Genomic DNA, 15277 nt, shown 5'->3' with positions numbered 1-15277 from the left:
GGCTCACTGCAACCTCCGCCTCCTGGGTTCAAGTGATTCTCCTGCCTCAGCCTCCCGAGTAGCTGGGACTACAGGCGCGCGTCACCACGCCCAGCTACTTTTTGTTTTTTTTTTAGTAGAGACAGGGTTTCACCATGTTGGCTAGGCTGGTCTCAATTTCCTGACCTTGTGATCCACCCGCCTTGGCCTCCCAAAGTGCTGGGATTATAGGCATGAGCCACTGGGTCCAGCATCAACTTCTTCATTTTAGAAAACCCTGTTCTGCCACCCACCCACCCACTCTCATCCCCACTACAAGATGCCAGGCAGTTGCTCTAACACAGTCTGTGTTGAAGCAGCAGTAAACCCACCCCTAGCTGTGACCATTTCTCCATGAAATTGAAAAGTCAGATTCAGAAGTATTTAAAAATGTAAGTGAGGGTAGACGACCTTCTTTTATTTTGGGAATAGAAGGTGTGGGTCAGGAAGACACCATCTGGGAAAAATGACAACACTACACGTATGCCATGATTTTCTTTTTTTTTTTTTTTAATTTTACCTGCCCCTACTCAAGCTGTATGCCGTGATTTTTATGAAATCTACTCGATAGCAAGCATTTTTCAGGCTTGAGGAATCAGCTGATTGGAGATGAACTGTCTAGCACTTGGGCCTCAAGGCTAAGTTCCAGGGCCATAGCCAAGGTCTTCTGGTTTGCGGGCTCCCCCAACCACCTGTATTCAGGGCGCTCTGTGCTGTGGGCACATGAGCTGTTGGTGAGCCTGCTCTGCGGAGGTGCTAGGCCACGGGAAGTCCTTCTGGAGTCTGACTTGATGGGCTCGATGAGTCTTTGCTTCTGTGATGGGGAGCAGAACTCCACTGTAACCTTTCCTCTTCCTCCTTTTTCCCCGCTCCCATCTCTTCCTCTCTCTCCCTCCTGTCCAGTATGGGATGTAGACACAGGGAAGTGCCTGAAGACGTTTAGACACAAAGACCCCATCTTGGCCACCAGGATTAATGATACCTACATTGTGAGCAGCTGTGAGCGAGGGGTGGTGAAAGTGTGGCACATTGCCATGGCCCAGTTGGTAAAGGCAAGTGGGAAGTGGGCTGCCTTGGGGGAAAGGGCACTGGGGAGGAGATGGGTGGGCTCCCCCTACCTAACTCCTCGGGTCATCCTAGAGCAACTGAGTATGGCCATCAAGAAGGATAGTCCTGAAGCTCTAAAGGGGAAGGCCCCAAAGTGGGGCATTCAGAGTCCGTGGAGGGTAGGGGCTCCACCACCCACATCATGACGCACGGTATCATGGGGTTGGTGGAGGAAGGCTGCATTCTGACTCAGCATGAGATATGGGCTCAGGGCCTTCTAACAGCAGTGGAGGTGAAGTACCTTTTTCTCCTCCAGAGTATTGCACTCTGTAGGGCCAGGCACAGTGGCTCGCACCTGTAATCCCAGCACTTTGGGAGGCCGAGGCCGGCGGATCATGAGGTCAGGAGTTTGAGACCAGCCTGACCAACATAGTGAAACCCCATCTCTACTAAAAAAAAAAAAAAAAAAAAAAATTAGCCGGGCATGGTGGTGGGTGCCTGTAACCTCAGCTACTTGGGAGGCTGAAGCAGGAAAATTGCTTGAACCCGGGAGGCAGACGTTGCAGTAAGCCGAGATCATGCATCTCAAAAAAAAAAAAAAAAAAAAAGAGTATTGCATTCTGGCATGGGGTGAGGGGATGAACAAAGCATTTTTTTTCCTAAGACAAAAACATTGGGGGATGAACAGAGAATTTTTTTCTCCGTGCTCTCTAATGAAGAGAGAACATGGATGGTCTTGAAAGTGATTGGTCATGAAACACATTCTTGCTGGATCTGAACCCCTGGCCTTAGCAGGTGGTGTTGATATATGATTTGCAGCAGGAACACAGGATCACAGTGAAAAGTGGCTGGCTTGGCCTGTGGAATTTTTCCAACAATCTTGTCACTATGGCCAATCCAGCGGTTGCAGGCACAGGGATGGCCCATGTGCACTCTGGGTTCTGGCAAGGAGCTGGGATTCCACACCTTACCTTCGTCCTTCTGACAGCAAAGGACAGTGATTTCTGGCTCTCTCTGGTGCTCCAAGAAGGTAGTGTCTGCCTCAAACACAGACCCACCAGGAGCAAGGCCCCACCCTGATCCCATTCCTCCTTAACCCAAGAGAGAGCTCTATGTGGAATGGACTCTGTTGGCCTTCTTTTTTTCTTTTATTTTTTTGTTTTATTTATTTATTTATTTTTGAGACAGAGTCTCGCTCTGTCGCCAGGCTGGAGCACAGTAGTGAGATCTTGGCTCACTGCAACTTCCATCTCCCTGGTTCAAGCGATTCTCCTGCCTCAGCCACCCGAGTAGCTGGGATTACAGGTGTGTGCCACCACGCCCAGCTAATTTTTGTATTTTTAGTAGAGACAGGGTTTCACCATGTTGGCCAGGATGGTCTCAATCTCCTGACCTTGTGATCCGCCCGCCTCGGCCTCCCAAAGTGCTGGGATTACAGGCATGAGCCACCGCGCCTGGCCTCCATTGGCCTTCTTAGAGCAAAAGCAAGACTAGCTCAGGTACCTACCGAGTGAATGGCAGTCACAGATTGGTGGGGGATGGCTTTGGGATTCATCTGAAGAAGCCTCAGCTTTGGTCCTTGGAGGAGTCACAGTCTGAGTTGAAGACAGTGGTATCTTTTCTTGCAGACTCTCAATGGCCACGAGGGAGCCGTGAAATGCCTGTTCTTTGACCAGTGGCATCTCCTCTCAGGAAGCACTGATGGCCTGGTCATGGCCTGGAGCATGGTGGGGAAGTACGAGCGCTGCCTGATAGCCTTCAAGCATCCCAAGTAGGTGTCTGTGAAGCCCGGAGCGATGAACCTGGTGTCCTTCCCTTCCCCGTCATAGCCTAGACTGCAATCATTGGCAGACCTTCTGCTCCCTGTAGACATCGTGTTCTCTGCACCTCACCCTCTCTGCTTCCCTCCTCTTCCACCTGGGACCCATTTTTCCCCACCATCTTCTCTGTCTGACTGTTAACCTCTTCCACTCTCCCTTGTTTCTCTTGTGAAGTAACTATGGGAAGTGGGGGTTTTGAGAAGTTATTGAATTTTTCTTTTTTTTTTTTTTGAGACAGTCTCGCTCTGTTGCCAGGCTGGAGTGCAGTGGCACAATCTCGGCTCACTGCAAGCTCTACCTCCTGGGTTCACGCTATTCTCCTGTCTCAGCCTCCTGAGTAGCTGGGACTACAGGTGCCCACCACCACACCCAGCTAATTTTTTGTATTTTTAGTAGAGACGGGGTTTCACGGTGTTAGCCAGGATGGTCCCAATCTCCTGACCTCATGATCTGCCCACCTTGGCCTCCCAAAGTGCTGGGATTACAGGCGTGAGCCACCTTGCCCAGCCAATAATACTATTTTAAAAAGAATCAAAACATTAAATAATTCTCAGCATGACTATTGTATAAGTAAACGCTAGGAATCAAATTGCAAGAGACAAACATGATCATCTATATGTTAGATTAAAAAAAAAGATTGTGACATCGGCCTTTTTGTTTTGTCATCTTGTGGCCCTGTGACCTAATTGCAGGGAAAGTAGCTGCAGAATGGGAAGAGGTATGTCTTGACAGAAGCTCATGGTTTACTTCCACAATTATAAAATGACAGCAGGCCAGGCGTGGTGGCGCACGCCTGTAATCCCAGCACTTTGGGAGGCCAAGGTGGGTGGATCACCTGAGGTCAGGATTTCATGACCAGCCTGACTAACATGGTGAAACCCCATCTCTACTAAATATAAAAAAATTAGCCAGGCGTGGTGGCGCATGCCTGTAATCCCAGCTACTTGGGAGACTGAGACAGGAGAATCGCTTGTACCTGGTAGGTGGAGGTTGCAGTGAGCCAAGATCGCACCGTTGCACTCCAGCCTGGGCAACAAGAGTGAAACTCCACCTCAAAAAAAAAAAAAAAAAAAAAAAAAGACAGCAAACACCATTTCAAGGCCAGTTATGGCCAGTGCTGTTCAATCACACACAAAATGCTCCCAACCTACAAACACACCCAGGCATTTTACGAGAGGATGGGTACTGCCTGCTGCTCTGTTCCCTTCCAGGGAGGTGCTCGATGTGTCGCTTCTCTTCCTCCGGGTCATCAGTGCCTGTGCAGATGGCAAGATCCGAATTTACAATTTCCTCAACGGGAACTGTATGAAGGTGATAAAAGCCAATGGCAGAGGTGATCCTGTGCTGTCCGTCTTTATTCAGGGCAACAGGTGGGTGGCAGGTGTGGAGGTCAGAACTGTGAGTGATTCTGTTGGATTTTTTGATGTTTTTCCTCCCCTGGGATACCAGCCCTGGATTTGCTGTCAGGAGGAGGGAGTGTGCAATGCCTCTACAATTTTGGCTGGGTGGAGCAATAGTCTTGTGGTGGGGACTAACAGGGCTTTGCACAAAACAGTAATCAGGAAGCAATCAACGGTTCATTTTGACTTTTTTTTTTTTTTTGAGACATAGTTTCACTCTGTCTCACAGGCTGGAGTGCAGTGGTGCGATCTCGGCTCACTGCAACCTCCGCCTCCCGGTTTCAAGCAATTCTCTGCCTCAGCCTCCCGAGTAGCTGGGATTACAGGCGCCAACCAGTATGCCCGGCTAATTTTTAGTATTTTTAGTAGAGATGGGGTTTCACCATCTTGCCCAGGCTCATCTTGAACTCCCCACCTCGTGATCCACCTGTCACGGTCTCCCAAAGCGCTGGGATTACAGGTGTGAGCCACCGCGCCCGGCCTGTTTTGACTCTTAATTCATCCTAGGTGTTTGTGGGAATTGCAGTGGGTGCAACATAACGCTTTTGTAAGGACCACAGTTCTACCAATGTGCAGCCCCTGCTCGCTCTTTGATCATGCCTTTGGCTGCCTGAGAGCTCTATCAGCTATCTTTGATGCCTCACTTCTAATGCAAAGAGACATATAGGACAGTGAGGGGTGGCAGCAGCAGGGGGTACAGTGGGGGAGAGCTGAGCTGGTGAGCTTACAAAACCAGTACCATGACTGACTGCATCGTATACAGTACCGTGCTTTACATATGCGTATATTCAGTGTGCTATTATATGAAAATAACCAAATAGAACTAACCTGTAAATTCTACTTCAAGCTCACTTGAGACATCTCTTAATGTCCCTGAACCATATTGCCTTCCTTTTAGTGAAACTTTATTAGTATTATTTACCATCTTAAAGAGGGCAGCCTGGTAATAAAGCTCAATAAATGAACACTTTTCAGTCATGCTGTTAAAACAAAAAAACAAAACAACAACAACAACAAAAAATTCTGACCATTTTTTACTCACAGCATCCAAAGAAAGGTGTTTTCCTTTCGGCTTGAGTGAACGTAAGTCTAAAAGGGATTTCTTATTGGAATGACACCCCACATTCCGTTCCAGCAGTTCCAGCCAAAACAAGTTACTTTTCTAGAGAGTTTATGCTGTTGGTTAAGGTCTTAACATTGCAGCCTTTTGGAGCAGAAAGAAACCTGTACAGAGTATTTTCATTTCTTGTTTATAGTTAAGGGAAGAGCACAGAAAGGGGAAAGCCGCTTGCTTGTAAAACTGGTAGGTTAGGGAGGCAGTGCTGTGGGGGCGCAGGAAGGGGACAGGGAGGGCAAGTTCTGGAGCTCTTTGTCTATGGAGCATTAAAGTGGGGATTAGAGAAGTTAGAAATCATCTCACTTGATAAAGTATAGATGTTCCGTCTACATCTAGAGTGTGTGCAGAGATCCTGGAGTGACAGCATGGAGTGTGTGGTGTCTGTGTGGAGGGTCTATGAAGGAGAGGAGGCCTCCCCATTAGAGAGCTTTCCTCATTCCCAGCAGCAACAGTAATATTGGGTTTGGAAGCTGTGCTTAAAACAAACAAACAAACAAATAAAAACAGTGAATTTCAAGACATCTGTGTGCAGAGTACCTTCTTGGCACCCTAGGTACTTGGCACTCACTCCAGGAACAGAAATTCATTTAAAAGCATTTTAACTTGAGGCCAGGAGCAGTGGCTCGTGCTTATAATTCCAGCACTTTGGGAGGCCGAGGTGGGTGGATCATTGAGTCCTGGAGTTTGAGCCCAGCCTAGGCAACATGGCGAAACCCTGTCTCTACTAAAAACACAAAATGAGCTGGGCGTGGTGGTGCTCGCCTGTAATCCCAGCTACTCAGGAGGCTGAGGCATGAGAATCGCTTGAACCCAGGAGGTGGAGGCTGCAGTGAGCTGAGATCATGCCACTGCACTCCAGCCTGGGTGACAGACCAAGACTCCTTCTCAAAATAAAAAGATACGAAAAGATAAAAAAGCATTTTTAACTTGAGAAGTGAAACAATCGGAACATATGTGCCCCGATCATGTTTGTTTTTTAAAGAAAAGAGTGACAAAGCTAATGACTTCTGCTGCATAGCCTCATACCTTTCACCACTCTCCACCCTCCAGCCACCTACACTCCTAGTCTGTTTGGTCATCACTGGGCACTGTTCCTTTGGTCTAAAGACCGGGTGGGATGGTAACTGCAGAGTATCTTTTGGTGGCCTCCACACTCCTTTTGTGGACAACTCTGTTGTTTCGGTTCCAGGATGGTGGTCAACACAGAGAGCAATGTTCTCATGTTCCAGTTTGAGCACATAAAGTGGCAGTATGCTGTGGAAAAAACGAAACAAAAGAAGAATAAGGAGAAAGAGGAGGAAAAAGAAGAAAATGGTCTCATGGAAATTCTCTCTAAGTGTAATGTTCAGGTTCACAGCCCAAGAGAGTCTGTATCCAGTAAACAAACTGTGATCCAAGAGCTCCTACCAGGCAAACCTCCCAAGTCCCGAGTACTCCTGAAGCCGGCCAAGTTCTCTTCAGGTAAAAAACTGAAATACCTGCAAGTTCAGTGATAACCCACAGAGCAGGTCGGGGTTTGGTGGGGGTGGTGGGAGATGGGGAGGACTGGTTCCTTTGTGGAATATTTTGGCCAATGGTTTCCTGAGGATATAAATCCTAACCCTCCAGGAAGGTAGGAGCCATTCTCTCTGATCCACCAAACAATTTATCAGCCAGTTAAAGGGAACATCCTGGTTTGCAAGAGCTAGATTTTCTTTCTTTTTTTTTTTTTTTTTTGAGATGGAGTTTCGCTCTTGTTGCCCAGGCTGGATTGCAATGGCACAATCTCGGCTCACCGCAACCTCCGCCTCCCAGGTTCAAGCGATTCTCCTGCCTCAGCCTCCTGAGTAGCTGGGATTACAGGCATGCGCCACCACGACTGGGTAATTTTGTATTTTTTTTAGTAGAGACAGGGTTTCTCCATGTTGATCAGGCTGGTCTCAAACTCCCGACCTCAGGTGATCCTCCCGCCTCGGCCTCCCAAAGTGCTGACAGGCGTGGGCCACCGTGCCCGGCCTGCAAGAGCTAGATTTTCAAACTTATAAGAATCTTTGCACAGTAGATAAGACTAGCCTTAATACTTACCACTGAAACAAAAAGCAAGCAACCAATACCCGCATCCCCCAAATTCAAAACATATATATTACATAACTATTTCTTCAAGACAGAGACAGAAGTTGTTATAAGCAGAAAAATGATCTATGCAGAATGTATTGTTTTTAGACCTGAGAGATAATGTTTGTAGCTGGAAAATCTTACGTATAAAGCAGGTGTGTGTGTGTTTGTGTGTGTGTATGTAGGTGGGAGTGCAGGCATGGCCAATGCCATTAATAAGACAACCAAATAATACATTATGTCTGGGTTAGAGTAGCAAGACTCCTTCCTTTTACCAGCCCTATATTTGGCATGTGAAATTGGATCCACGGATCTATAGAGAACAACGATAAATCACCCCCAAGCATATCACACTACAAATAGTCAGTTATCTCTTGAGAGGAGGGAACTGAGAGTGTCAGCTAATGCTTAACAGTAGGAAAAGTGGGTGGGAGGGGGAATCAGGATGCAATTTAGGCCTTAGACTTGCCAACCTAAAATAATCAAAAGATTCAGGATCTAGCTAAAAGAGTTTACCCGAGTGCGAAGTTTGAGGGCAGCATCCAGGGACACAGGGACACCAAAGACCAGTGACCAGTGCTCCTGGAGTGGGGAAAAGTGAAGATCCTTTAAATAACAGAGGTGCTGGACAGAATTCAGTTTTCCATACAAAGGCTAACATACAGATGTAAGACTAGATTGGCTACTATTGATTACACTCTAATGGTTGCTGAGCATTCTGCTGTAAAGAGGTGACAATCACAAGGGGAGTTGCTTAACATTCTGCTGTAAAGAGGTGACAATCACAAGGGTGTCTATCTCCACATCATTTAGTCTTGGTTTCAATGAAGAATAGAGAGTCTGGTTAGCGGAAAAGACCTCAGCACAAAGGTCTGGAAGGAATGGTCACGCACCAGAGCAGGAAAACAGCTGCGCTATGTGACTCACTTCCAGGGCTTCACTTTTCCCTGTCACATACGTCAGTTTAGAAGGTTGTTACACTCTCTTTACTTTTCAGACTCCAGGTAACTACTTGGTTTCATACGACAATGAACAATACGGTATTTGGTAGAAAAATACAGTTAGATGGAAGGGATAAGTTCCAGTGTTTGGTTGCACAGTAGGGTGACTACAATTAACAATAATGTATAGCCGGGCGCGGTGACTCACACCTGTAATCCCAGCAATTTGGGAGGCTGAGGCGGGTGGATCACCTGAGGTCGGGAGTTTGAGACCAGCCTGACAAACATGGAGAAACCCTGTCTTTACTAAAAATACAAAAAAATTAGCTGGTGTGGTGGCGCATGCCTGTAATTCCAGCACTTTGGGAGGCTGAGGTAGGAGAATCACGTGAACCCAGGAGGTGGAGGTTGCGGTGAGTCGAGATCGCGCCATTGCACTCCAGCCTGGGCAATAAGAGTGAAACTGAATCTCAAAAACAAACAAAAAACAAACAAACAAAAAACCAATAATGTATTGTATATTTCAAAATAGCTAGAGGAGAAGATTTGGAATGTTCCCAACACAAAGAGATGATAAATGTTTAAGATGATGGATATCCTAATTATCTTGATCTGATCATTACACATTTTATGCATGTATCAAAATATCACATGTACTCCATAATTATGTACCCATAAAAAACAAGATAGTGATATTTTGTATAAAAATCAGTCCAATTATCAGCCCCCATTATTATTGATTATATTATTTTATGCCCTAATTGAAGTAATATAATGACTACAGCTTCTTCCTCAATCTCAATTTAGCAGTGTTAACAGAGGAACTTCAAAGTCAAGGAAAGTCAAAATCACCCCAAAGAGATGGTAAGAAGAGAGTGTGTTCTGTTCATAAGAGAACAAGTGGCATGCGTGGTGGGCAGGAGAATTTGGAAGCAAAATCCATAGCAGGAGATAAGACAAACAGTGATACTTAATTCTGAATTAGTGGCAAGATCCAAACTCTCTCTCTCACTCTAGTTTCGTATTGTTTTCCAGCAGGCCACTACCTTTGCTTGTCTTTGAGAAGCTGGAATGAATACAATGCCTGGCTTCTCCCAAGAGTGACTGGTTTTCCTTAATTGTCCCTTTTCTGACTTGAGGCCACAGAGGGAGAACCTTTCTAAGGTTTGCGTTTCCAGTTTTTGGCTGACAGCCCGCCTCTGTTGCCTGCCAGCTTCCTCACTTCTTGGACTGTTATGTCATCAATCTGAGAAATGGGCACAATAAAAAGAGAGAAGAAGCAGTTGGGGCTGGTTTCAGAGAGGATTTTAAGAGACTTCATTAGGAAGGAGAGAGATTTGGGGCAGGTGCTATATATGTGAGATAAAGAGATAAGGGAGAGAGAGAGATGGGGATGCACCTTTTAAGAAGTGTTGCTGGGATGGGCATAGTGGCTCATGGCTGTAATTCCAGTGCTTTGGGAGACCAAGGTGGGAGGATTCCTTAAGGCCAGGAGTTTGAGACCAGCCTGGGCCACTTAGTGAGACCCTTGTCTCTACCAAAAATTCAAAAAATTGGCCAGATATGGTAGCACGCACCTCCTAGCTACTCAGGAAGCTGAGGCAGGAGGATCCTTTGAGCCCAGGAGCTTGATGTTACAGTGAGCTATGATTGCACCACTGGGTGACAGTGAGACCTTGCCTCTTAAAAAAAAAAAGAAAAAAAAAAAGTGGCCGCGCGCGGTGGCTCACACCTGTAATCCCAGCACTTTAGGAGGTGGAGGCAGGCGGATTGCCTGAGGTGAGGAGGTTGAGACCAGTCTGGCCAACATGGTGAAACCCCATCTCTACTAAAAGTATAAAAAAATTAGCCGGGCGGGGTGGCATGTGCCTGTAATCCCAGCTACCTGGGAGGCTGGGGCAGGGGAATTGCTTGAACCAGAGAGGGGTGGGGGTTGCAGTGAGCTGAGATTATGCCACTGCAACTCCAGCCTGGGTGACAGAGCAAGACTCCGTCTAAAAAAAAAAAAAAGTTTCTGGACATCATGACTCATGACTGGAATGTCCCTTTGTTATTTTTTAAGGACATTGGTAAAAATTTAAAATGTCTTTCAAATATTTTTGGCTATTATAATAGTGTTTCTTTGGAACAAACTCTGTGCAGAGACTGGTTTCAAGGTGATGGGAAAACAATTATTTTATGAGGGCTGCGCTAACAATGGTCATCCTTGTATATACCTATGTCAGCGTACCTGTACAGGTATACCTGAAGGGTAAAGTCCTACGAGTGAAACTGCTAAGCCAAAGGATAAGTGCATTCAAAAACTAGAAAGATATTGCCAAAGTTGTCCTGAAAAATACTATATCAATTTACACTCCCACTCGCAATGCATGAGAGACCCCACTGCATTTGTGCCAACTCTGGGTGTTAGCTGGCATTTTGTACTTGCTTGTATAAGTAAAAATGGGGTCTGCATTTTCTTCTAGGTTGACCATTAACAAACTAAATGTCCATCAATGGGCAATGGCTAAGTAATAAAAAAATCTATTGTATGGAATATTATATACAGCTAAAAATTGTATGATGAGGATCTGTATATACTAACTTGGAAAGAGATCCACAATACATTAACATTTGAAAAAAGACAAATTAATAAACAATGAGCTCGTCACAATTCCTTTTTTTATAAAAGGAGAAAAAGTCTCTTTTTGAGTTTGCAAGGAGAATAGGGAAGATTTTGACATCTTGATTTCACTCAGTTTTTTTTTTTTTTTTTTTTTGAGATGGAGTCTCACTCTGTTGCCCAGGCTGGAGTGCAGTGGCGTGATCTCGGCTCACCACAACCTCTGCCTCCTGAGTTCAAGCGATTCTCCTGCCTCAGCCTCCTGAGTAGCTAGGATTACATGCGCCTGCCACCATGCCTGGCTAATTTTTTTGTATTTTTAGTAGAGATGGGGTTTCTCCATGTTGGTCAGGCTGGTCTCGAACTCCCGACCTCAGGTGATCTACCCACCTAGGCCTCCCAAAGTGCTGGGATTACAGGCATGAGCCACCGCACCCAGCCTGAAGACAGGTTTTATTTTGGGCAACGTTCAAGATTATTTGGAGTCAAATTTGATTAATAAGGTAAAGATCAAATTTTGCAACATAATTATTGTTGAAAAATAGTTATGCTACTATAAATTTATAAGATCTGCTTTGTGTGAATCATAAATGAGATGTGAACGTCATTCCCAACTTCACATTTTCTTTTTTTTTTTTTTTTTGAGACGGAATCTTGCTCTGTCGCCCAGGCTGGAGTGCAGTGGCGCGATCTTGGCTTACTGCAAGCTCCGCCTCCTGGGTTCACGCCATTCTCCTGCCTCAGCCTCCCGAGTAGCTGGGACTACAGGCGTCCGCCGCCACGCCTGGCTAATTTTTTGTATTTTTAGCACAGACTGGGTTTCACCGTGTTAGCCAGGATGGTCTGGATCTCCTGACCTCATGATCCACCTGCCTGGGTCTCCCAAAGTGCTGGGATTACAGGTATGAGCCACTGCGCCCAGCCTCAACTTCACATTTTCAAAAATATGTGTAGCATTGAAATCATATCTGTTGCGTTCAAAATATGCACACTTAGAGGCTAATATACTCTTTACTCAATACTAGCATTTTAGCAAAAACTTGTTTTATTGGCCAGGCGCGGTGGCTCACGCCTGTAATCCCAGCACTTTGGGAGGCCGAGGCAGGCGGATCACGAGGTCAGGAGATCGAGACCATCCTGGCTAACATGGTGAAACCCTGTCTCTACTAAAAAAATACAAAAAATTAGCTGGGCTTGGTGGCGGGCGCCTGTAGTCCCAGCTACTCGGGAGGCTGAGGCAGGAGAATGGCGTGAACCCGGGAGGCGGAGCTTGCAGTGAGCCGAGATCATGCCACTGCACTCCAGCCTGGGCGACACAGCGAGACTCCGTCTCAAAAACAAAAACAAACAAACAAACAAATTTGTTTTATTAAATTGTTTCTAGTATCAGCATTTCTAATACCACTGAGGATGCTTGCCTGTATGATGGCATACCTGTTGGGCAACAAAGACCTCAATGTGCTTCGAAGTTTGAATGCCCAAGTACTTAATGCATATGTACTTAATATTTTTCATAGAATGCCCATTTTTTAAAATTTTCTTTTTTTTGAAAAAGCAGATGATGTGGAGAAGGCACAAAAACAAGGACAATTGGAAACTCCTGGAAAACCGCTCAGTCACCCAAAGAAAAAGTCTTGGAAAATCCCTATGTCACCTGACCAATTCCTCCTGACTGTTAGCGCCCTGCAGCAAGCCCATAATTCCGGGGAATTTGCCTATCCCTGTAGGCCCCAAACAGAAATTATTGATGTCTGGGGACCTTCAATTTCATACCCAAGGAAGGTCTTGAATTTCAAAGGAAAATCAATCCAACGTGCAGTTGATCAGTTGAGATTCAGCAATCCTTCTATAGATGTGAAACAAACCAGTATGCCCCTTGAAATCCAGAAACTGCAGCCCAACTTGAAGATCTCTTTGCACAGTCCTAGAGTCCAGTCCACCATACCCCAGCCCATGATTATCCGCTCCAGGTTCTCTGGCGGCTTAAAGGGTGGAGACCAAATGACCAGTTCAATTGAAAGGGCTGTGTGCAGTACGGGTCCCCTGACCAGTATGCAGGTCATTAAACCAAACCGCATGCTGGCGCCACAAGTGGGCACAGCTACCCTGTCTCTTAAGAAAGAACGGCCTCGCATCTACACAGCCCTTGATCCTCTTAGAGTGAACACTGAGTTCGTGCTGTTGACCGTGAAAGAGCAGAAAGAGCACCAGGAAGCCAAGATGAAGGAATATCAGACCAGGGAGTCCACTGGAGTGGTTGATCCAGGAAAAGCCAGCAAAGCTGCATGGATCAGGAAGATCAAAGGCCTGCCTATTGATAATTTCATGAAACAAGGGAAAACAGCCGCCCCTGAACTTGGAGAAAATGTATTTATCTAAACCAGCCTTGGGAAATTACAATGTTTTACAATAAACAGAAAGCCAAGCAGATGTTGCTATTTGGCCTTTTTTTTTTTTTTTTTTTTGACTGTTTCTTCCTGGTAATTAATGTGGGAACTCCCAATTATCTTCCTCTGAGCCAAATATTTGATATCATCAAAATAAGAAAACAGAAGGAGGTTGGGCGAGATTAGCATCTGTAGTCCCACTGAAAACAATTTAGTGAGCATTAGGAAAGCCCAGTTTCATTGATGGGGCACAGGGAGATGATCACTGGAAATTAAGACACCATTCATCACTACCAATTTAGTGCTATTAGTTCTTCTGGCAAACGAGGTTATGGGATTGTATCACGGTAATGCATTGGAGTTTTCTGGTATTTTTGCATAGAAGCCTGATGAAACCCATTAAGATTTTAAAAGGGGAAGCCCTCAGTGGGGTTGACCTGTTGCATTTGACGACATTGAGGTTTTCCTTCTCAGGGCTAACTCCTAAGGAAGAGAATTAGCATATTTATCCTTTGTACAAAGAGGGCCAGTAACATCAAGTGCATTGAGGTTTCTGCTTAAACCTTTGGACTATGGTGTCAGGGACCAGGTAATTTAGAAGAGTGCAGCCCACTACAAGAACTATAGCCCATTAGAAAGTTCACGCCTTGACCAGGTGCGGTGGCTCACTCATGCCTGTAATTCCAGCACTTTGGGAGACTGAGGCGGGTGGCTCACCTGAGGTCAGGAGTTCGAGATCAGCCTATCGTGGTGAAACGTCGTTTCTACTAAAAATACAAAATTAGCTTTAAAAATTAGCTATTAAAAATTAAAAGGCAGTAATGAATTCAAACACAATGCCTTAAAAAACCAAAAACTACAAAAAACAACACAAAACTCCACAGCACTGAGTGGACCACTGAAAACCTGCCATGGGCAGGCTGGACATACAGGCCCCAAATTTATCAGCTTTTCATCTCCAAGGGCACGAATGCAATTGTGCTGCCGAAAAGTCTCGCCTTTGAGAAACGTGTGTGTGTTTTTTCCCCTTTCATTATTAGAATATTAGGTTTTAAATGGCACTGGCAAACAGCCACGTAAAATTTGTGATTTTAATAGAATCCCTTCAATTAAGGAAACGTGCAAATACCACTATGCCAAGAGCAGTCTGAATAGGCCACACAGATAGGATACTGTCATCATCACCGCTTCAAAGATGACGTAACGCCGCTTAATTTCACATCCTTTGTTCAGGCAAGATCACAGCATGAGCGGCTGGACTTAAAACTGTAATAAGAATAACGTCTCCAATTTACTAGATACTTACACTGTAAGGAAACCATTATCACCCCCACTTTACGACTGACGAAAGAAGTACATAAAGGTTGGTGATATGATTGGCAATAGAGGACCCAGGCGCCTAAGCTCCAGGGTGCGAGGTCTCAACTCCTATTCCTTAGTTTCCTGGCGTCTAAGGTTATACCTCCCATAATAATGCCGTCCATTAGTTACTCTAGAGTCCTCCTGCCTTGTTTTTCTTAACGTTTTACTTCTCTGCAAGAACATATTTTAAAAAGTTGCTTCTACAATTTAAGGTACAAAAGTAATACTGTACAGGAGTAAGTCTTTGTAAAATATTTAAAGAAAATTATATTATACAATAAAACCCCGCCCCCCTGCATTCCGGGCAGCGACGCTGGGGGAACGACCTTAGAATTTGCATTGGGTGGACAGCAAATACTTCCGCAAAACAGACCATGAAGCTTTCCACTTAGAGCCCACTGTGGCCCCGATGCCTTTCCCTTTCGCGCCTGCTCCAGGCTCCGCCTCCGCCGTGTCCGGGCTGCTCGCCCCGCCCCCGCTCGCCCCGCC

At 45.6% G+C, this 15277-nt stretch overlaps 1 protein-coding gene and 1 long non-coding RNA gene across 9 annotated transcripts in view; one reads left to right on the top strand and one right to left on the bottom strand.

The window, feature by feature from the left end:
* The window catches only part of FBXW10B (F-box and WD repeat domain containing 10B), a 35876-nt gene extending 22399 nt beyond the window's left edge, over positions 1 to 13477 (top strand). For 3 of the 8 annotated variants that reach the window (XM_054536233.2, XM_054536235.2, XM_054536229.2), the window contains 5 exons: positions 922 to 1070; positions 2694 to 2836; positions 4097 to 4255; positions 6592 to 6863; positions 12598 to 13477. In XM_054536233.2, coding sequence (XP_054392208.2) covers positions 922 to 1070; positions 2694 to 2836; positions 4097 to 4255; positions 6592 to 6863; positions 12598 to 13418 — 1544 coding nt within the window. In that variant the 3' untranslated portion in view covers positions 13419 to 13477. Of the gene's footprint in view, positions 1 to 921; positions 1071 to 2693; positions 2837 to 4096; positions 4256 to 6591; positions 6864 to 9244; positions 9302 to 12594 lie in introns of all 8 variants that reach the window. The other 5 variants (XM_009251319.4, XM_054536231.2, XM_054536230.2 and 2 more) reach the window with 5 other exon arrangements.
* LOC129051208 (uncharacterized) lies at positions 2832 to 15273 on the bottom strand. Its single transcript, XR_008515295.2, has 3 exons — positions 15162 to 15273; positions 6429 to 6656; positions 2832 to 3062 (listed from the first exon to the last, which is right to left on the bottom strand). It is a non-coding gene; the product is annotated as an uncharacterized LOC129051208 (long non-coding RNA).
* Positions 15274 to 15277: the final 4 nt, after the last annotated feature.

The sequence above is a fragment of the Pongo abelii genome, chromosome 19 (genome assembly GCF_028885655.2).
Source record: "Pongo abelii isolate AG06213 chromosome 19, NHGRI_mPonAbe1-v2.0_pri, whole genome shotgun sequence".
Taxonomy (NCBI): Eukaryota; Metazoa; Chordata; class Mammalia; order Primates; family Hominidae; genus Pongo; species Pongo abelii.
Note: the sequence above shows the minus strand (reverse complement) of the source record. Positions and strands in the feature narration are given on the sequence as shown.